The 19893-nt window shown below is 52.5% G+C and overlaps 3 protein-coding genes and 1 long non-coding RNA gene across 5 annotated transcripts; 1 reads left to right on the forward strand and 3 right to left on the reverse strand.

Annotated features, from left to right (window-relative positions):
- Positions 1-1435: 1435 nt before the first annotated feature.
- Positions 1436-7781, forward strand: nelfcd (negative elongation factor complex member C/D). The gene is made up of 15 exons (XM_086168881.1): positions 1436-1599; positions 1890-2002; positions 3026-3135; positions 3236-3345; positions 3466-3573; positions 4239-4391; positions 4627-4757; positions 4915-5080; positions 5161-5295; positions 5387-5526; positions 5697-5811; positions 5883-5978; positions 6578-6718; positions 6992-7121; positions 7577-7781. The coding sequence occupies exons 1-15, from the start codon at positions 1597-1599 to the stop codon at positions 7609-7611; spliced, it is 1686 nt and encodes a 561-aa protein (XP_086025007.1). The 5' UTR covers positions 1436-1596; the 3' UTR covers positions 7612-7781.
- A 1029-nt stretch (positions 7782-8810) lies between these two features.
- ctsz (cathepsin Z) lies at positions 8811-11553 on the reverse strand. The gene is made up of 6 exons (XM_086168882.1): positions 11361-11553; positions 10592-10755; positions 10345-10524; positions 10118-10268; positions 9668-9830; positions 8811-9417 (listed from the first exon to the last, which is right to left on the reverse strand). Exons 1-6 carry the CDS (start codon positions 11483-11485, stop codon positions 9292-9294), a joined length of 909 nt encoding a protein of 302 aa, XP_086025008.1. The 5' UTR covers positions 11486-11553; the 3' UTR covers positions 8811-9291.
- Positions 11554-13549: 1996 nt separating this feature from the next.
- On the reverse strand, positions 13550-14404 carry LOC147221819 (uncharacterized). The gene is made up of 2 exons (XR_015107813.1): positions 13980-14404; positions 13550-13852 (listed from the first exon to the last, which is right to left on the reverse strand). It is a non-coding gene; the product is annotated as an uncharacterized LOC147221819 (long non-coding RNA).
- Positions 14405-14540: 136 nt separating this feature from the next.
- npepl1 (aminopeptidase like 1) lies at positions 14541-19797 on the reverse strand. 2 transcript variants are annotated; one of them, XM_086168889.1, is made up of 12 exons: positions 19402-19797; positions 17888-18073; positions 17627-17797; positions 17468-17557; positions 17303-17384; positions 16908-17050; positions 16603-16680; positions 16412-16512; positions 16202-16325; positions 15694-15870; positions 15358-15468; positions 14541-15275 (listed from the first exon to the last, which is right to left on the reverse strand). In XM_086168889.1, exons 1-12 carry the CDS (start codon positions 19549-19551, stop codon positions 15117-15119), a joined length of 1572 nt encoding a protein of 523 aa, XP_086025015.1. In that variant the 5' UTR covers positions 19552-19797; the 3' UTR covers positions 14541-15116. The 2 variants fall into 2 exon arrangements, with proteins under 2 accessions (XP_086025015.1, XP_086025016.1); XM_086168890.1 differs by lacking the exons at positions 14541-15275; positions 15358-15468 and having other exon boundaries at positions 15728-16320; positions 19402-19794.
- Between the last annotated feature and the right edge of the window lie 96 nt (positions 19798-19893).

The following is a 19893-nucleotide window of genomic DNA, read 5'->3' on the forward strand; positions in this document are numbered from 1 at the left end:
ACAGCTGCGATCCCTCGCCAATATAAACAAACAGGGCTTCCGCACGGTGTTCTGGGAAACGTATGCAAATCTAACAGGAACCCGTGTTTTCACATCCTCAGCGGCCAAAGCAGCTGCTGATGCTGTCAGGAAGGTGCTTTTAGCATGTATCCGTTGCACCTGCAGACGCCACTGAGGTTTTTTCGGCGTCTTAAACTCAATGCTCCCTGCGGCTTTTCTGTGTTGCTGTATTTTATATTTGTGGGTGTGACATGGAGTCGATGTAAAAGTCTATCATTTATCAATGAATAATCCTGTTGTCTCTGTTTCGTGTTCTTCTTCCATTTAACCTTATTCTCTGCATCCTTTCCTCACACCAGCTATCTTTCATTTTCTCTCTTACCTCATCTGTAAAACTCTTCAGGTCATCCTCTCCTCATTTTATTTAAGGTGCCTTACTTGGCACTCAAGGACGCCATACGGATATATATGCAAAGTACGCATTTAAAAAAAAAACCAATGGCATAAAAAAGTGATAAAAATCAAAAATAAAAGCGACTGGGCAGTTGGCATCGAATGGAATAACACCCAGACTCACCCCGGGTTTTGTGCCTGTTTGATTTAAGGAAATTTAGAGTGAACCAGGTGAGCGAATGAGGGTTTTAGGTGAGCTACAGCTGAGTGTCGTCACCGTAACGGTGCACAGAAATGTAGAATTTGTGGAGGATATTGCAGAGGGCAAGGAGGCGATGATGAGGATGAGGGGCCCCGGGACAAAACCCAGGGGGACCCTAATATACACACTATACTTACCAGACCTCCTCTGCTCATGGCCGAACCATCTCAGTCTAACTTTATCTCCAAAACATATCATTTGATCTAAATGGGACAACGGTGGAAGAATATTTCACAAAGTTTGAAGTTTGCGACTGCCCTCTTCTTGCTCTGCATTGTTATTTTAAGGGTATTACAATACAAAAAGAGAAACAAAAACTGGTTTAACACGGTTTATCATGAATTTAGCGTGACAAAGTGAACTTCCCCAACACGATTCAGTGTGTGTGTGTGTGTGTGTGTGTGTGTGTGTGTGTGTGTGTGTGTGTGTGTGTGTGTGTGTGTGTGTGTGTGTGTGTGTGTGTGTGTGTGTGTGTGTGTGCATGCGTGCTGATATGACAAATGATCACAGAATATTGACAGCATTTTATGCTTTCGATTTTTTTTTAATGTATTTTAAATTTAAAATGTATTTTTAAATCTATTTTAATTCTTTCCACACGAAATTGTTTTTTAAACCAACATTTGTTGAAGTTTTTCTGTGTGAAACTTCCCCATTTTAGTTTTAGCTAAACAACCATGTTCCTCTCGGTGTCAACGGGACGCGGCTTAATAAAGTTTTGCCATTAAAAAAAAAAGAACCCCGTGACTCCTTTGTGGGCGTGGCTTCCGCGTCGCCATTTTCCCGAGGATGTTGTTAGCTACTTAGCTCCAAACAAGCTAACGCCGCTCGGTGTCTGCAGTCGCCGCGACTCTGGAAAGTGTGAGCCGGACTGCCGCGGGCGGCCCGGGTCCTTCGGTTTCCCGTCAGCATTGGCGAGGAATACAACAGCGGACGGGACCATGGTGAGAACTCGACCTGTTGCCGTTTGGCTCCCCGGGATGAGCTTCGGTCACACACCCCCGCGGAGCCGCCGGGGCTCCGGCAGCACGGCGAGAGCTAAACGGCTGCATGCTAACTCAAGACAAGATGACTTTTGCGTTACACTTTTTGTTGTTATTATAGGCGTCTCTGTGCTAAACGCCAACAGCTTAGTGCAGACAGAATGTTTCCCATTACTGCTATATGGTCTCTAGGTTATGTTTTGTTTATCTTTCCTGCTCACGATCGATGCTACGTGGTGTTTGTGTTCCAGGAGGATGGTTTTGTCGAAGGAGAAAGCAACGGGAAAATCCAGGAGGACTGCTTGCAGAAGTTCTCCAGCAGGGACTACATCATGGAGCCTGCAATCTTCAACACCCTCAAAACGTGTGAATGCATTCTTCATTATTTCAGTATTATCATTATTTTATGTGCCAACAACATTGAGATGTGCAGAGGAGGGAAAGTGGATATATTGGTAGGAGGATGCTGAGGTTGGAGCTGCAAGGCGGGAAGAGATTTCTGCAGCAAGTGAAAGAGGACTTGGAGTTAGTTGGTGTGAGAGAAGAGCTGCAGAGGACCGGGTTAGATGGAGGAGGTGGGTCGGTTGTGGAGACCCTCGAAGGGAAAAGCCCAAGGAAACCAGAAAGAATAACAACGTTTTGCTCTCTTATTGTCTCATCCATTTGTAGGTTTGTTTGTTCTTCGGTCAATGTTTTGTAAGTCGGTCATTTCATGTCAGTGTCTTCACTCCAACCTGGCCCACCTCCACTTTTGAAAGCAATTGAAACATTTTTGAAAGGTCAAACTATGAGCAGAATGTATCAAAAAGTAGAGAGGTATCAATAAAAAAAAGAAATAAAAACTGTAAGGCTGAACTTTTACTTGCTCTACTGTGGATGCAAACAGGATGCTCCTATTCAGGACTGTCTCAGAAAATTAGAATCTTATAATAAAGTTCTTTATCTTTTGTAATGCAATTAAAAAAACAAAAATTATTTTCTTATGATATTCTAATATTTTGAGATAAGATTTTTGAGTTTTCTTAAGATATAAGTCATAACTGCAATTTCACTGCAATTTCCTTCGGGATTAATAAAGTTGTTCTTATTCTTATTCTTATAACCAGCAATATTAAAATATTAAAGGCTTGCAATATTTCAGTTGATTTGTAATGAATCCAGAATGTATGACATTTTTGTAATTGCATTACAGAAGATAAAGAACTTTATCACAATAGTCTAATTTTCTGAGACGGTCCTGTAGAAGAATCTGATAGGATATTACATTGTGTGACGCCTTTCACCTGACGGTGTTGATGTGAAAGGGCACGAAGGTTTCGCCCCAGAAAACTAATGATGTAAAGGTTTTCGATACTTAAAACTAACATGCGCTCTGTATTTGTGCCAGTTATTTCCTGGCAGGAGGTTCTCCAGAACTTGTGATCCAGCTCCTCTCTGAAAACTACTCAGCCGTAGCTCAGACGGTCAATCTGCTGGCAGAGTGGCTCATCCAGATGGGTAGGAGACGCCGCCTCCACGCCAGCTTGTGACTGAAAGAAGAAGGAGCGCTTCTTGTAGCACGTGTGGTTCATCGGTGTGTGTTTGATTGGCGTCTCAGGTGTGGAGCCCGCGCAGGTCCAGGAGCGGGTCGAGAACCACCTCAAAAGTCTCCTGATAAAGCACTTTGACCCGCAGAAAGCGGATTCCATTTTCACCGTGGAAGGAGAGGTGAGGCTTCTGAATGAGCGCGAGTAAAACTGATATCCCGGCCGCGGATGAGGGAGGGAGGGTTTGTAAACGTCCGGCCTCGTTGTGTGTCATGCTGGCCTTCGACCTGCCACGCTTTAGACCCCGGCCTGGCTGGAGCAGATGATCGCACACACCACCTGGAGAGATCTTTTCTACAAGCTGGCCGAGGCTCATCCGGACTGTCTCATGCTCAACTTCACCGTGAAGGTAGTGTTCTTTTACCCGACACCTTTATTATGATTTTAGATGTTCTTAGATCACTTAAGCTGATGCCACTGGACTCGGTTCTGAGTGTTCTGGACACTCTGGCGAGGAGAAGGGTCGTAACCTCCGAACCCATCGGTGGACAACGGCAGTGATGGATCCTGACAAGTTGAAAAATATCCATCCATCCATCCATCCATCCATCCTTCCGTCTTGCCGCTTCTTCTCTGGGACGTGGTCTCGGGGGCAGCGGCTGAAGCGAAGAGGCCCAGGCCCCCCTCCGACCGCCCGCTTGGTCCGGGTCTCAGGGGGGATCCCGAGGCAGCCTCGAGGCCTGGTCCCTCCGGCGTCTGCCGGTCTTCCCCGGGGCCTCGTCCCAGAACCCCTCACCGGGAAGGAGTCCAGGAGGCCCCCTGACCAGATGCCTGGCTCCTCTACATGTGCAGGAGCAGCGGCTCTACTCGGACGGGATTGGCTCGGCCGGGTCACCCGGCCTCTCTCAGAGTAGAGCTGCTGCTCTCCTGCATCCAGAGGAGACCCAGGACTCCCTGGATGGACCATCTGGACAGGCTGGAGGGGAAAGGGGAGTCCGGGCCTCTCCGGTCGGGCTGGTTGCCCCACGAGTCGCCCGGATAAACAGTGAAGTGTGTGTGTGTCTGTATGCGCAGCTCATTTCAGACGCGGGTTACCAGGGCGAGATCACCAGCGTGTCCACAGCGTGCCAGCAGCTGGAGGTTTTCTCCCGGGTTCTCAGGACGTCTCTGGCCACGTTGCTGGACGGAGGGGAGGAGAACCTGGAGAAGAACCTGCCAGAATTTGCTGTAAGGTTCATTTTTACCTTCGTCGCTCTTGTGGCTGGAAAAAATAAATAAATGTATGTATCCACATGGATTATGAAAAAACAAATCCTCACAGCAGTCACCAAATGGCACCAGTAAGTAACTTTGAAAAAGAGAAACGGAGCTTCGTCGCCCCGCCACGTTTTGTAGTTCTTTTTATTCTTTGCATGTTTTTGGTGGTGTTTGGCCTCACGCCTGCTGGATCTCCTGCCTGCAGAAGATGGTGTGTCACGGGGAGCACACCTACCTCTTCGCCCAGGCCATGATGTCCATTCTGGCTCAAGAGGAGCAGGGAGGATCGGCGGTGCGCCGGATCGGCCAGGAGGTCCAGAAGTCTGCGCACAAGAGGTGCCAACGTACACTTTTACGCATCGCATTCTGAAAAGACGAGTGTCGTTTGGCCTCACGTGTTTACGCCGTGTTTCCCATCATGACACTTGTATCCGCTAGCGTAGAGAACCCATGCGTTAGCGTGGATGTGTCAAGTGACCGCTTTGTATTCCAGAGGTCACGACGCCAGTCAGATAACCCTGGCGCTGGGCACGGCGGCGGCCTACCCCCGGGCCTGCCAGGCGCTGGGCGCCATGCTGTCCAAAGGAGCCCTGAACCCGGCCGACATCACCGTCCTGTTCAAGATGTTCAGCAGCATGGACCCGCCTCCCGTGGAGCTGGTGAGTCCAGAGGCCGTCCAGATGAACCGCGTGTCCCGTCGGAGGCCGCGATCGATAAGAAGTCTTCCCCCCCCCCGCAGATCCGGGTGCCGGCTTTTCTGGACCTGTTCATGCAGTCGCTGTTTCGGCCCGGATCGAAGATCAACCAGGACCATAAACACAAATACATCCACATCCTGGCCTACGCCGCCAGCGTGGTGGAGACCTGGAAGAAGGTACGCACGCTTTTTTTTTTCTAGTGTCATCCTTTTCCTTTTAAATCTATTCAAAAAATGGCCGACTGAAATCTCTTCCGTCTCACGGCAGAACAAACGGGTCAACATCAACAAAGACGAGCTGAAGTCGACCTCCAAGGCCATAGAGACGGTGCACAACCTTTGCTGCAACGAGAACAAAGGTGCCACAGAGCTGGTGGCTGAGCTGGGGACGCTGTACCAGTGCATCCGGTGAGCGGCCGTCCGTGCACGTGACCGCGTCTTCGGATGGAGACGCAGCCGACGGCCGGTCTGGTTACCCCGACGTGAAACGCACCCGCGGTCGCCGTTTTCTACAAGTTGTGTATTTTCTGCTGCGGTTCGGGAAGGATTTCTGGAATATTCCTGTTTGGACGTATCAGGTTTCCGGTCGTGGCCATGGGGGTCTTGAAATGGGTGGACTGGACCGTGTCGGAGCCGCGCTACTTTCAGCTGCAGACGGATCACACGCCCGTGCACTTAGCGCTGCTGGACGAGGTACCGGAGGCGCATGCGTGAGTTTTGGCGCTCAGAGTGGAGGCGGCGCTCAACCCTTGTGCTCCTCACAGATCTGCACCTGCCACCAGCTGCTCCATCCTCAGGTCCTCCAGCTGCTCATCAAGCTCTTTGAAACGGAGCACTCCCAACTCGACGTCATGGAGCAGGTGTGTGTGTGTGTGTGTGTGTGTGTGAAGCAGATCCGTAGAATCTCATGTAACTGTGGTGGTGTGTCACAGATACTCTCATCTCTGCAGACATAATGGAAATATCTTGTGCTTTGATTTGGCGATTCGATGAAATGTTGCTGAAAATCTGCAACTGACTTTACAGTTAAAAGAAAATCAGAGAAAGAAGTGCTAAACTTTAAGCGCTTATTTGGTGTCCAGCGTCTCCGTGGAGCCTCACATTTAGGGGCCTCTCGCAAGCATGGGAGAGGTGGCGTTCCAGCGCTCCTGATTCCTGCACACACACACACACACACACACATACTATTTATGTGTTTGAAACTTTCCACACAGAAGCAGAAACGTTCATTCTCAAAATAGGTGACGAAACATGAATTATGCATGTATACGGTTTTGAGACGGTCGTCTGGCAGAGCGGTGACTTCTGAACAACCACTACTGGTACTTTGGATTTTCGGTTATGGAACTGCATTTATTGTAAGTCTCTTTTGATAAAATGACTGGAATGTCATGAATTTGCTTGTTTTGATTTCCCTCCACGCTGATCCCCGCTTCTGCGTGTTTAACGTGTGTTTTAGTTGGAGCTGAAGAAGACCCTGCTGGACCGAATGGTTCACCTGCTCAGCCGCGGCTACGTGCTGCCTGTCGTCGGCTACATCCGCAAATGTCTGGAGAAACTCAACACCGACATTTCCCTCATTCGATATTTCGTCACGGAGGTACGACCGACCCGCGATCTTTAACGCCGACACGGTGACTCTTAAGAGGAATCTATCACAATACCGCTCTCGCCTGCTGAGGATGGACGTGAGAACCTCGTTCAACCTACGGAAGCTGAACCTCTGCGCTCCCGACGCATCTTGATAGCTGCGTCTCAAAGCCCGAGACCGAATCGTGTCCTCGTACTCACGGACCCGACCGTTCCCCGGCCACGTTTGAGGCTTCCGCGCGTGCGGAGAAGAAAAGGATTGACGTGGATGGTTTGTGTCCAGGTGCTGGACGTGATCGCGCCCCCTTACACCTCAGACTTCGTTCAGCTCTTCCTGCCCATCCTGGAGAACGACAGCATCGCCGGAACGATCCGCACCGAGGGGGAGCACGACCCGGTCGCAGAGTTCATCGGTACGTTTTCTGTTGGAGGGCAAAGCGATACGTTAAAAAAAAAATAGAAAATAGGGAGGAAACGACACCTCAGTCGATTCATGCTCTGCTCAAAACAATCAGGACCTTTTTGTGTTTTTAGCAGCAACATATTGGGATGTGATCTATTGTCTTAGACATAGAGGTGTGTGTGTGCGTGCGTGCGTGCGTGCGTGTGTGTGTGTGTGTGTGTGTGTGAAATACAATCACAAGCCATTATAAAGGGCCTTCGAAACAACAAATGACTTAAAAAACAATTTGCATGTTGGAAAAGTTTATTGTGTGTGTACATGTTAATACACACATTTGGTTTGATCAATGAATGACAGAATTGTATGCATACACACACACACACACACACACACACACGGGGGACAGCCATATGAATGCAGTCCTGATGGAAACGCTGTCCTTCCCTGTGTCTCCATGGTTTCCAGCTCACTGCAAGTCAAACTTCATCATGATCAACTGATGCTGAAGGCGTCTCTGCAGCAGGAAGACTTTCTCTCTGACGACCAAAGGTTCTGCCGGACGTCGAAGCACAAAGTTTAAAACGGACCTTCGCGTCGCCCAGGTGACTCGTTTTAGTTTTCCAAAGCGGCGACGGGACTGACGGGACTCTTGGGACAGCAGGCCGAAGAAGAAGAAGAAGAAGAAGAAGAAGCAGCCTCTGGAGATGCAGCTAAATGTTTTTTCACTTGTAAATTGAACTTTCTATATTTTATGTTAGTTTAAGCTGTTTTAAAATAAAAACCTGAACATGTAGTTGATGTTTCAGATTCACTTTCATCGGACTTCGAATGTCATTCGCAAACCTCATCCAGTAAATCGTCGGTTTAAACAAATACTTTACCGATGTTTCCGGAAGTCGACGGGAAATGTTTTTTCCCGACAGGAGGAAAGACGTCTGGACTCTCATCGCCCGAAGGCTCGTTCACCAGTCATCTTTTAAGTGAGTTGCAAATGTTCTGGGAAAGCAAGTTTTGAAAAAAAAACAATCCCATCTTTCACCAACAGAGGATTGAATCTTAGTGAGCCTCAGTTTTAAGTCTGTGAGCTAAATAATGGTTCTGATCCAAGAAGCGTGATCATGGCCGACGGGACCGTCGGCGGTGATCTGGTGTGACCTCGGAGGACGGACGGGACCTCCAGGGTCGGCCGCTAACAGGACGGGATGGATCCGTCCCAAAGGACGCGGCGCCACGGAGAACGCCGTCTGCCGACTCTCCGGGCCTCCCATGATGACGTTCAAAAGTCTCAGGCAATATTCAGGTTGCAACAAACCCCAGATCACCGTTCTGGAGGTGGATCTTAGTTCGGCGTTGAAATTGATCCAGAGTCTCAAAAAACTTGCGGTTTGTAAAGCCATGATTGTTTTTTGGAGGAAGCGGATACTTTGAGGTTCTGTGGAAATCAGCATCGGCGTGACGTCGGTGAAAACTCCCATCGCGCGTGGTGATCGGCGGCGACGACGCGCTCACGCACGACCCCTGAAGGTCACTCGCCGATCCGACGGCTTTCACTCGGCGAGCGGCGTAAGCGGACGCTCGCATCGGCGGCGGAGGCCCGAGGAACCTTCTCCGTTAGCATCGCCGCTGGAGAAGATTCAAGCGCGCGTGGGAAAAGCGCGGACGGAAACATCCCGGCCCCGCGGACGGAAAAGCCACCGGCCGGAGTTTGAATCGTGTTTATTGGCAGCTCGAAGGAAAGGTGCAAATTTGAAAATGCAGACTTCAATTTTCATACAAAGTTCATATTTAAGGCACATTTAAAACGGCGCGCAAACATCCGAGTCGGACCGCCAGAGGCATGACAACGCGTGCTTTGGCTGAATCGATAAAAATATAGAAATCAAAAGCTATAGTTTGTTTTTCGTGATTCCTGATGTGATTCTGATTTTTCTACAGCATAAAAATCCCCACCGGTCATTTCAGTGACTCGCCGGCGTCGCCTCAGACTCACGCCGGCGGAGCGTCCGACACGCATTTCAAACGGCGAGAGCAAAATGAAAGCGCTGCTTGCAAGTAAGAAAAATGCCCCCACAACAATCACAACTTCATCCCTTCTTTTTGGGAGAAACTAACAGTGAAACTCTTCTCAGGCGAGAGGCTGGAGGCTGGAGGGCGGCGGCGCCGCGGGAGGCGCTTCTCCTCTACAGGTAGCCGGGCGGAAGGACGGCGTCTCCGTACATGCAGTCCTCCTCCAACGCCAGGTTGTAGTTGCTTCCGCTGCCTCCCTTGTAGGCGCTGGTCACGATCCGCAGCCACCCCTTTTCCCCCTGAGCAGAGCCGGAACAAACCCCGTCTCATGGTTGTCACGTTTTAGGACCGGAAAAAGAAAAAGCCCAAAACGGTTTCGTCGGACCCTTCCTCTTTGGGAGGCGATGTTCAATCTGGACGTGAGCTGATATTTTTGGCGCGTCCCAATATATTTGAGCGCCCCGACGCGCCGCGAGCTCCGCCGAGGGTCTGAGGAAACCGTCCGAAGCCGAGCGGGCTTTTCTCCGCGGCGGTAGGTTTGCGGTTTACCCAAGGCTCTCCCCAGGAGTTGCGTACGATCCAGTACTCGGTGCCGTTCTCCACGCCCCATCCCGCCACCGACACGATGTGGTTGATGTGAGGGTTGCTGTGGAACTCGGAGTAGAGGCCGCCGGCGTACGCGTCCAGGTCGTCCGTGGCCATAATCCCACAGCTGGAAGCAGAAAGGAGAATAAAAGACGAGCGGCGGGTCGCCGGTCCCTCCGAGGACCAATCGGGGAGTTTGGCAGGTGATTCCAGCACAAGCGAAGACCAAGCCATGTTTTGGGAGCCGCGTCACGCCGCGCCCGCTCACACCGTCCTCGTCGCCGTACGGCGGCGAGCGGCCATGTTTCATCGCATCCGACCCAAATTCTTGCTCGGCACCGACCGCTGTTTATCTGTGGCGCCTCTGAAACACGGCGACGCCTTCGAAAAGAAAAAAACGGCGTAAACGGCGACCTGATGGGTCCTTTGGCGAAGATCTCGGCCATCATCTTCTCCCTCCCGCTGACCGGCCCGAAGTCCCCCACCTTCCAGAGGGTGAAGTTCTTGACGATGTTACACACTCCGAAGGTGGTGCACGTGCCGCACTGGTTGAAGGTGGAACAATCTGTCGGGGGAAACCGGAGGGTCAGGTGAGCGGCGGCGGCCCGGCGAGGAGCTTCTCCACGGCGGAGGCGGCTCACCCTGATCTTTGGCCTGGTAGTTGTTGCAGGTCTCGTCCGGGATGCCGTGCGTGTGAGCGTACTCCCACACGCCGCCGTGGTCGCCGCCGTGGCAGCTGCCCGCGTCGCCGCAGTCGATGACGTGCTGGACGGAGAGGTAGGCCGACGGCCAGGCGGCTTTCCGGCGGATGTTGATGCGATCTAGACGAGAAGCACGGCTTTGGTGGCGGCCGGCGTGCGGAGCGAGCGGGTCAAAGGTCGCGGCTACCTGCCATGGCGCTGGTGCTGCCGTGAGCCCAGCAGGAGCCGCAGTACTGCGGGATGTGCTGGTTCCGGGTGGCGCTGACGTAGTTGACGCCGTCCACGTTCCTCCAGTCCCACGACTCGGGGAGATCGGAAATCTTCAAGTACTCGTGGGGACGAGGCGCCGTCCTGCGAACGGACGCCGCCAGGTTTGACCCTCGGGGTTTCATTCAGAACGTGTCGACCCGGAGACGGGTTTCACCTCCATTTGACCCCATTTATTATCACTAACGCAGGAAAGCAGAAGGCCGAGACCCAGACAGGAGAAATATATGGAGGTGGTGAATCAATCGTCAACCCTGAGCGGTTCTGACAAGGATCATAATTCCAGACTCCTCAGAAACACATGCAGATTTACACTGATTTACATCGTGTGTGTGTGTGTGTGTGTGTGTGTGTGTGTGTAGCTGTATGTTCTCGTCGTAGCAGCTGGACTTGATCCTCCCGGTCCTGCAGGTCAGGTCTGGAGGACCGGCAGGATCTGGTCCAGCTGCTAACATCTGCCCCGTGCACGGTGAACGTGCATGCGCCCGGCACTCTGTGGGCCGAGGAACGAGGAAGTGCCGCCGCTTCAACGCCGGGCCTGAACCGACGGGATTCCCCGTTGGTCCACCGCCCTCCGCCGGCGACCCGACCCCGTCCGCCCTCTGCTCACCGGGGCCGGTGGCGGCGGGGGTCGGGCAGCGGGATCCGCCGCCGGCCCCGGTTCCGCCGCCCCGGTTCCGCCGCCTCACCTCAGTCCGCGGTTGCCGCTCCGGGGAGAGCGGACGTAGCAGGGCTGGTCCCGGTTGAAGTAAAGCCCGGCGGACGCACCGGAAAGGACGACCGACAGCACGACGACGAACACCGAGCGGGCCATCGCTGTGCGGGAAACTGCTGCGGGAAACTGCTGCGGGACGAGGCTGAGGGGCCGACGGTCATGTGACCTGGTGGGAGCAGTTCGCCCTGACGCTGGTTTGACAGGCTGCGACACACGGACACAGTTTGCCCTCAACGAGGCCGGAAGGTGTAAGAAAGCGGTCGATCACAATATTTATTGAAAAAAAAGTGCGTTTCGTGAGAAATAAATGTTATTGGCCACACGAGACTGCGATGCATTGTATTGCATGTCACGCATGTAGGGGTTTGTGTCTGTGCTTGTTTTCAGGGTGCAAGGAATTGTGGGCTTTTTAGCAGGAACGGCCTCGTGGAGTTTTCTCCGTGCAGATCTGCGTGTCGTGTCGTGTCGTGTCGTGTCGTGTCGTGTCACAGTTCCTCGCCTGTCAACATGAAGGATAGGGTGAATCCACGCGGAGCTGCTTCCCCCGTGGGCGTGGGAGCGGGCAGGAGGACACGCTTCATGTCAGCTGCTCTGCGAGGAGGGAAGGTAAAGTTTTCTTTTCATTTCTTTCCACGCGTCTAAATTTAAAGAGTCACCGAACGTGATTGTTTTCTCAGTGGAAGTAAAGAGACAGTGTTTGTTTTGTGTCTGAGAGGTTGTCGCCTTCTGTTTACACCCCTTTGGCTCAACTCCTGAGCCAAAGATTGAAATGAACCTTTAATTGACTTTTACAAAAGGGGACTCAATAGATAATCGATTTATTGTTTTCCAAAGTGGTGCGTTATGAAGAGTCACCTTGAGGAATCTGTCAGCACGAGAGGGAGGTATGTGAGGTAGGAGACGCACAAACTGCACCCTCGGTTGCCATCGGGATCATATCAGACACCGTTTGCAGGGAAGTCAAAGGGCAAATGGTGTCAGGATGCAGCCTCAGGCTGGCTCGGCAGCCCAGCGTCTCCCTGAGCCCTGGACACTGGGCTGCTGTGGCTGGAAGAAGAAGAGGAGGAAGGTGAGTTCAGAAGCAGAGAGAGAAGAAAGAAAGACAAGAGTCTGGGACTGAGAGGAGGGACTCTGAATATTGGGACTATGACAGGAAAAGGTAGAGAGTTGGTGGACATGATGCAGAGAAGGAAGGTGGAGATACTGTGTGTCCAGGAGACCAGCTGGAAAGGTAGCAAGGCTAGAAGCTGAGGAGCAGCTTTAAGTTGTACTATTATGGTACTGACAAGAAGAGACATGGAGTAGGAGTTATCTTGAAGGAGGAGTTTGTTAGGAACGTCCTAGAGGTGAAAAGAATGTCAGATAGACTTATGAGTCTGAAACTGGAAATTGAAGGTGTGATGCTCAATGTTGTTAGTGGCTATGAACCACAGGTGGGATGTGAATCTGAAGAGAAGGAGAAGTTCTGGAATGAGTTGGATGAAGTGATGCAGAATATTCCCAGAAATGAGAGAGTGGTCATTGGTGCAGACTTCAATGGACATGTTGGTGAAGGCAATAGGGGGGATGAAGAAGTGATGGGTCGATCTGGTATCCAGGATAGGAATGCAGAGGGACAGATGGTGGTAGATTTTGCAAGAAGGATGGAAATGGCTGTAGTGAACACCTTTTTCCAGAAAAAACAGGAACATAGGGTAACTTATAAGAGCGGAGGTAGGAGCACGCAGGTAGACGAGGTAACCTGAAAGAGATCAGTGACTGCAGAGTAGTTGTAGGTGAGAGTGTAGCCAGACAGCATAGGATGCTGGTTTGTAGGATGACTCTGGTGACAAGGAAGATGAAGAGGACAAAGGCAGAGCAGAGGACAAAGTGGTGGAAGCTGAAAAGGGAGGAGTGTTGCATGGTTTTCAGGGAGGAGTTGAGAAAGGGTCTGGGTGGTCAGGGTGAGCTTCCAGATGATTGGACAACTACAGCTAGAGTTATCAGGGAGACAGGTAGAAGAGTACTTAGTGTGTCATCTGGAAGGACAGTAGGTAAGGAGACTTGGTGGTGGAATGAGGAAGTGCAGGAGTGTATTTCATTCCTTTTTAATTCCTCTTCCTTCAGCCGAAAGGGAATATTCAAATGTCTGTACTTTTTAAGACCTTAAACCACTGGACAGCCTTGACCTTGACACTTTATATTTTATTGTATCTGGAGATGAAGATGCTAAGGTTCTCTTTGGGAGGGACCAGGATGGACAGCATCAGGAATGAGTCCATCAGAGAGACAGCACATAGCAGATGTTTTGGAGAGAAGGTCAGAGGAACCAGACTGAGATGGTGGCATCATGGACAGAGGAGGGAGGGTGAAGATGTTGGTCGATGGATGCTGGCATTGGAGGTCTAAAGGAAGTTGGATGGATGTTGTGAGAGGAGGGTCCAGAGAATAGAGTTAGATGGAGAAGGTGGATTCACAGTGGAGACCCTGAAGGGAGAAGCCACAAGGAGAAGAAGTGCAAAGGTCAGTAGGAAGCGCTGCTCCTGGCAGCTTTTCAGTGCAAAGTCCTGCAACCTTTTCTTTCATTCCGCCTGATGCTTTTACTGCACGTCACCTGACACGTTTCTCCACCTGTTCCAACCTGCTGGCAGGTGTTCCTTCAGCTTTCTTCAACCCTCTTCATGGACGAGACCGCCGACTAGGATCTTGATATCCTCCGTCTTCATTCACACCTAAATTCTGTCCTGGAACGACTAAATCTTCATTTTCCTCTCGTCTCCCGGGCCTCCCTGTGATCTGATGTGAATTCACATGTTTAGTCTAGCATGGGTTCATGTTCCTGGCTCAACCCTCAGCATTCATCTGGGCTACAACATAACATATATATATGCTTTTTAACTTTTTCCACTTTGCAAATGTCTGCGGTTTTGAAATCACGAGTCACTGTCACATGAGAGCTTGCTGGAAATTAGAGAAGGAAATGAGCAATGCTGGGAAACACCTGCAGTGGCTCAATCCTCGCCTAAATGTTGCTGTCGACACGTCATCTTTACGGAAATGTAAGATATTAAAGAGCCACGGTTGAAAATGAAGTTTGGCTCGATTTGCTTTTCCCTTGAGTCAATAATGCGCATCATGTTTTGTGTAACTGGAATAATTTTCTTGCAGACGCAGGCAGAAGTCAGGCTTTTATTGAAGGACGACATGATTGTCACAAAGAGTGAAGCTGAAACGAACGCGTGGGTTTTCACTCGACGTATCGCACATGTATTTGTTTCTAACATCCGACGCCGCAGAGAATCCGTCGGCGTCCCGGCGCGAACGCTCACGGGCCAGCGTGCACGGGACAAACACGGGTGCTCAACAAAACAATCTAGCTTGAATGATCCAATTTTAACATCTAAAAACTACATCCATGGCAGAATCCCAGATTTTCTTAAAGACTACAATTAAAACAAAAATCAAAATTGTCCGATGGTGAGGCTCTTCATCACTAGATGAACACGTTTTCTGATTTAAGATAGCGAAGCTTTCCAAGTGCCAGGTGATGAAGAACCAGCGTCTGCGTGCATCGGATTTATCTCTCAATTCATAAATGTCTTATCAACCCTTGTTTTTCCCCACCGGAGACAAACGCAGTCAAACATGGAGGTCTGAATCACAGATTAAAAGGTTTGGCCCGACCGGACGGCTTCGGGTGTGTGTGTGGCGGCGGCGGCGGCGGCGGCGGCGCAGTGACAGTGGTACGATCCTACACCAGTCTTCTCCTTTTGCAGTCGCGCTCCATCGGCACCTCGGCCACGGCGCCGGCCGCCGCCAGAGGAGAAACCTGGTTCAGCAGGGAGTCGTCCGACGCCTGGCCGAACAGCGCCAGCAGCAGAGCCACGCCGAATCCCGTGGCACGCTCCCCCTGCACGCCCGGGAAGAAGAGCTCCTCAGGCATCGGAACGGTAAGCGACCCTGTCGGCGGTCGCCCCGAGGCCGACACTCACCGCGTGCACGGGAGAGGCGATGTCCACGTGGACCCAGACGCCCTGCCAGTCGAAGCCCAGGTGGGAGCCGATAAAGAGTCCGGCGCACGAGCTCTGCGCGTTCTCTCGGTCCTGAGGAAAGGGAAGGACGTGAGATGAAAACCAAAGCGTGGGTTCGCTGGGTTTTCGGGCATGGAAGCTGCGGACGGACAAGGCGCCCGAAGCCTCCGACATTATACTAGTCATTTGGCGGACGCTTTTATCCAAAGCGACGCACAAGACGTGCAACACAGACTCTTGACACCTATTTCTGCCCCCGTTTGGATTAGAAGCCCTTTTGTTTTCACTCTCACTTACGGCCACGGAATTCTTCATGTCAGCCATGGCAGAGGTGAACTCGCTGAAGTGCAGCTCAGGGCAGTAGACCAGAGGGTGGGTGAGATCTCCGCTGCTGCGTCCGGCGCGCACACAGGCCGCCTCCCACTGCTCGCTGTTGGTCATGACGGCGGCGTGGTACTTCCCTGTGGAGATCCCCTGGACAGCCGGCCCACAAAGCCCTTTAGCTACCGCGGGAACCGACACGAGGCGCTTCCGATCGAGCGTAACGTTCCAACTTTGACGGGAAACGACCAGATAAAATGCACTAAACATTTCTGTCTGACTGCCTTTCTGCAGGGAGAAAGAAGTAGCAGAAGCCGAACAAGAAGGGAGGAACACGTTCCCGTTCAGAAGATCACTTTGTTTGACATCAATGTAAACGCGAGGATGCGATCGTGAACGGGAGCTCCGAGGACCAGCTGTGGTTCACGTCTTCTTCTCAGACACCGGGACCGCCGCACGCTCCCGTCATTAATGAAGGTCCCACCTGCGCCCCCGTCAGCGTGGCCATGTCCAGGATGATGTCGGCCGACAGGTCCTTGCAGGCGTACACCACCCCGTCGGCCAGAACCAGCCGCCCCTCTGCGTCCGTGTTGTTGATCTCCACTGTCCTTCGGAACCAAAGAACTCATGAGTTCCACGTTCACCGACTCGACATCGGGCACATCTTGCGCGCCAGAGGTGCAAAGAGACTGACTTTCCGGAGTAGAGGGTGTGGATGTCATCGGGCCGCGTGGCGCCGGGTCCCACGGCGTTCTCTGCCAGGCAGAACACGGCGTGGAGATTATCCTTAAAGCCCTGAAGGGAAGAGAAACCAGACACCAGTGCCATTTTTTTTTTTTTTTTTTTTTTTTGTGACCCGACGCTGGAGGCTACGGTGGGACCAACCTGTTTGACGGTGGCTCTGAAAGCTCCCAGGATGGCTGCGGCGCCGCCGCAGTCTCTCTTCATGCCCGGCATCGTCGTCTGGGAGGGAAAAGACAGACGAGACAAAGGTTACCCGGTGTCTTTGAATACGGCGCGTGAACAGCAGCCGGAGGGAAACGCCCGCGTTTTCCGGACATCCGTTAAGGTGCGGTAACGGCGTGGAGGGAATTTCGCTGCGCGGGATTGACAGTTGGTTTGAGCGCTGACCACCGAGGGCGATTCAAACGGTCCTTCCTCCGGCGCGGAACCCTTCGACTCAGGCGTACCTTCCCCTTGATGCTCAGTCCTCCGGTGTCGTACACGATGCCCTTTCCCACCCAGGCGATGGTCTGGGTGGCCCCCTCAGGCCTGTGGCTCAGCACGGCTAGAGCAGGAGGATGCTCCGCTGCCTTGCCCACGCCGTAAATACCTGTGGACATCAAGCCATGCTTTGACACCTTACTCAAGGTGACGCGCACACACCAGGAGCTGGGCATTGAAGATTTTCTACATGCATCACATAAGGCACATGTTTCTATGGCAACCAGGAGACGATTCAGCAGCATAAGTGAGTAACCTGCAGATCTGGGAAACTTGCTGCGGCGTCGTCCGACGGCGCAAACCGGAGAAGCGGCGCCGCGACAACGTGCACTAGTTATTCGTTCATCCAGAAACCCATTACCTCCAAAACCTCTTTGTTTCAGTTCCTCTCCGCGGATGATCGCTGGAGTTATTCCAAGATCGGTTCCCACTGCCTTGATTTCCTGCGATCGGAGGAGAAACACACTCGGTGGGCATCGAATGAGCGGAAACCAACAGGACCAACGACGGAAATACTTTGACTCACGTCCAAGAAATGATCGGTGTTCATCTCGTTGCACGGCGTGTCCACGATGCGCGCCGCCAGCCGCACGGCGTCGGCGGCGTTCAGCAGACACTGAGGAGAAGGCCGGCGTCAGCGTGCCACGCCAGAGAGACGGAGCCGACCCGCGGAGAAGTTCCTCACCTCCAGTTCCTTGGCGTCCAGAGGGCCGCCGTCCTGGCCGACGATCACAAACTCCACGGCGACGTGCTTCTTGTCGGTCCTGCGCGAGGACGCGGAGCGGCGGGAGAAGACGGGGAAGGCCCTGGCGATGGCGCAGCACGACGCGAACACGTCCGAGCGCTCGCACACCATCTGGGCGGGAGGGAGGGAGGACAGACCGTCGTTACGCCCGGCGCTCCCGCCGCATCACACACCTTCACCTCCGACGGCGAGGACACCGACCACGATGCAGCGCTCGTTCCCTCCGGGCAGGCAGGAGCGCACCAGCCGGGACAGGAAGTGGGCGCAGGACGGGCTGTTGTGGCGGCTGACCCGCGAAGGGATGGCGGCCACCGTGGCGTGGTTGAGGTACAGAGGGCAGCTGTCCGTGGGGTTGGGGTTCAGATTTCCCACAGCCGCCTGCCACACCTGGAACACACCGACGCCACGAGGACAGTCCAAGGTCACGGGAAACCGGGAAAACACAAACGACCCGACACGTTTCGTCGACTCTTTCCGCGCGGAGTCGCGAGCGTTTACCGTTTCCTTCCCGTCCAATCAGATGGTTGGTGTTTCCAGATCAGCTGTCTGACACTCTTGGATCTACTTTTTCCTCCTAACGTTTCTTCACCGTGGAGCAAAAGAAGAGCCGCTCCGATTGGACGTCCAGGAGGCCCAGAGGAGGACTCTCGTTTAACCACAATAACACGCCCGTAGATACACTGCAGGACCACCACTGCCAGTCTGACAGGAGAGCTGACACAGTACTAGTGAGGGCTGTGAGGGTACTAGTGAGCACTGCCACAGTACTAGTGAGTACTGCCACAGTACTAGTGAGTACTGCCACAGTACTATTGTGAGTATTGCCAGAGTACTACTGAGTACTGCCAGAAAACAAGTGAGTCCTGCTGGAGTGCTAGTGAGTCCTGTGAGAGTACTAGCGAGTACTGCCAGAGTACTAGCGAGTACTGCCAGAGTACTAGTGGGCCCTGTGAGAGTACTTATGAATACTGTGAGTACTGGTGAGAGTACTCATGAACGTATTGAGAGTACTGTGAGGGTACTAGTGAGTACTACCACAGTACCAGTGAGTCCTGCCACAGTACTAGTGAGTACTGCCACAGTACTAACAGGTCCTGTGAGAGTACTAGTGAGTACTGCCACAGTACTAGTGAGTACCGCCGGGAAACTAGTGAGTACTGCCAGAGTACTATTGTGAGTATTGCCAGAGTACTACTGAGTACTGCCGGAAAACAAGTGAGTCCTGTGAGAGTACTAGCGAGTACTGCCAGAGTACTAGCGAGTACTGCCAGAGTACTAGCGAGTACTGCCAGAGTACTAGTGGGCCCTGTGAGAGTACTTATGAATACTGTGAGTACTGGTGAGAGTACTCATGAACGTAGTGAGAGTACTGTGAGGGTACTAGTGAGTACTGAGAAGGTACTAGTGAGTACTGTGAGAGTACTGGTGAGCACTGTGAGACAGAGTACCCGTTCCTCCTGTGAGAGTACTCGTTCCTCCTGTGAGAGTACTCGTGAGTCCCGCGGTCCTAGTAGGACCTTGGTTTCCTGATCCGCTGCGTCAGGCCTCCGTTTCCAGGTGTTTTTCCAGAGAGTTCGGCAGCAGCCAGAGTAAACAGATACTTCTGGATGTTTCTCTTGAAACCTAACATCGTCCCGCCGCGTTGACGAGCGCCGTCTTTGGACGTCCCGGCAGCCGTTAGCTCGGCGCTAGCATTAGCCGTAGCGATTCCTTACCTCCTTGCTGACGACCGGCTGCAGTTTTCCCTTTATCTGGCTCCAGTTGAGCTGCTGCAGGTTGGCGTGCTGCCCGACGACCAGGACCGGGCGAGTCTGTGGGTCGGAGTCGCCGGCGGACGCCTTAAACTCCAACACCACGTTCGCCATTTCTGCAAGGATTTGCTGCTAAGACACGGCTAGCGGGGCTGGAGCGGGCCGCACAAGGGACAAATTTGCCTCGATTATGTTTTGCTAGGGTAACGCCCCGCGGAAAAGGGTTCCCCTCTTTTGATGAAATGGTTAAATAAGTCAAATTGCAGTTAAAAGTCACACGCGGGTCGCGGAGATGAGACTCCCGGAGTGTCACGCTGCGTGGAATCCAGCCGCCGTCGCTGCCCGCACGGCCTTCTGTCAAATAAGTGGCCGGCCTTGAAGATGCGACCCGGGGCGAAGCTTCCCCTTATGCGAGTGACGTAGTACGGCAAGCAGGAAGGGACAAACAGAACCAGA

The sequence above is a fragment of the Fistularia commersonii genome, chromosome 21, assembly GCF_037954325.1.
Source record: "Fistularia commersonii isolate RoL2024-O1a breed Wild chromosome 21, RoL_Fcom_v1.0, whole genome shotgun sequence".
In the NCBI taxonomy this organism is placed as follows: domain Eukaryota; kingdom Metazoa; phylum Chordata; class Actinopteri; order Syngnathiformes; family Fistulariidae; genus Fistularia; species Fistularia commersonii.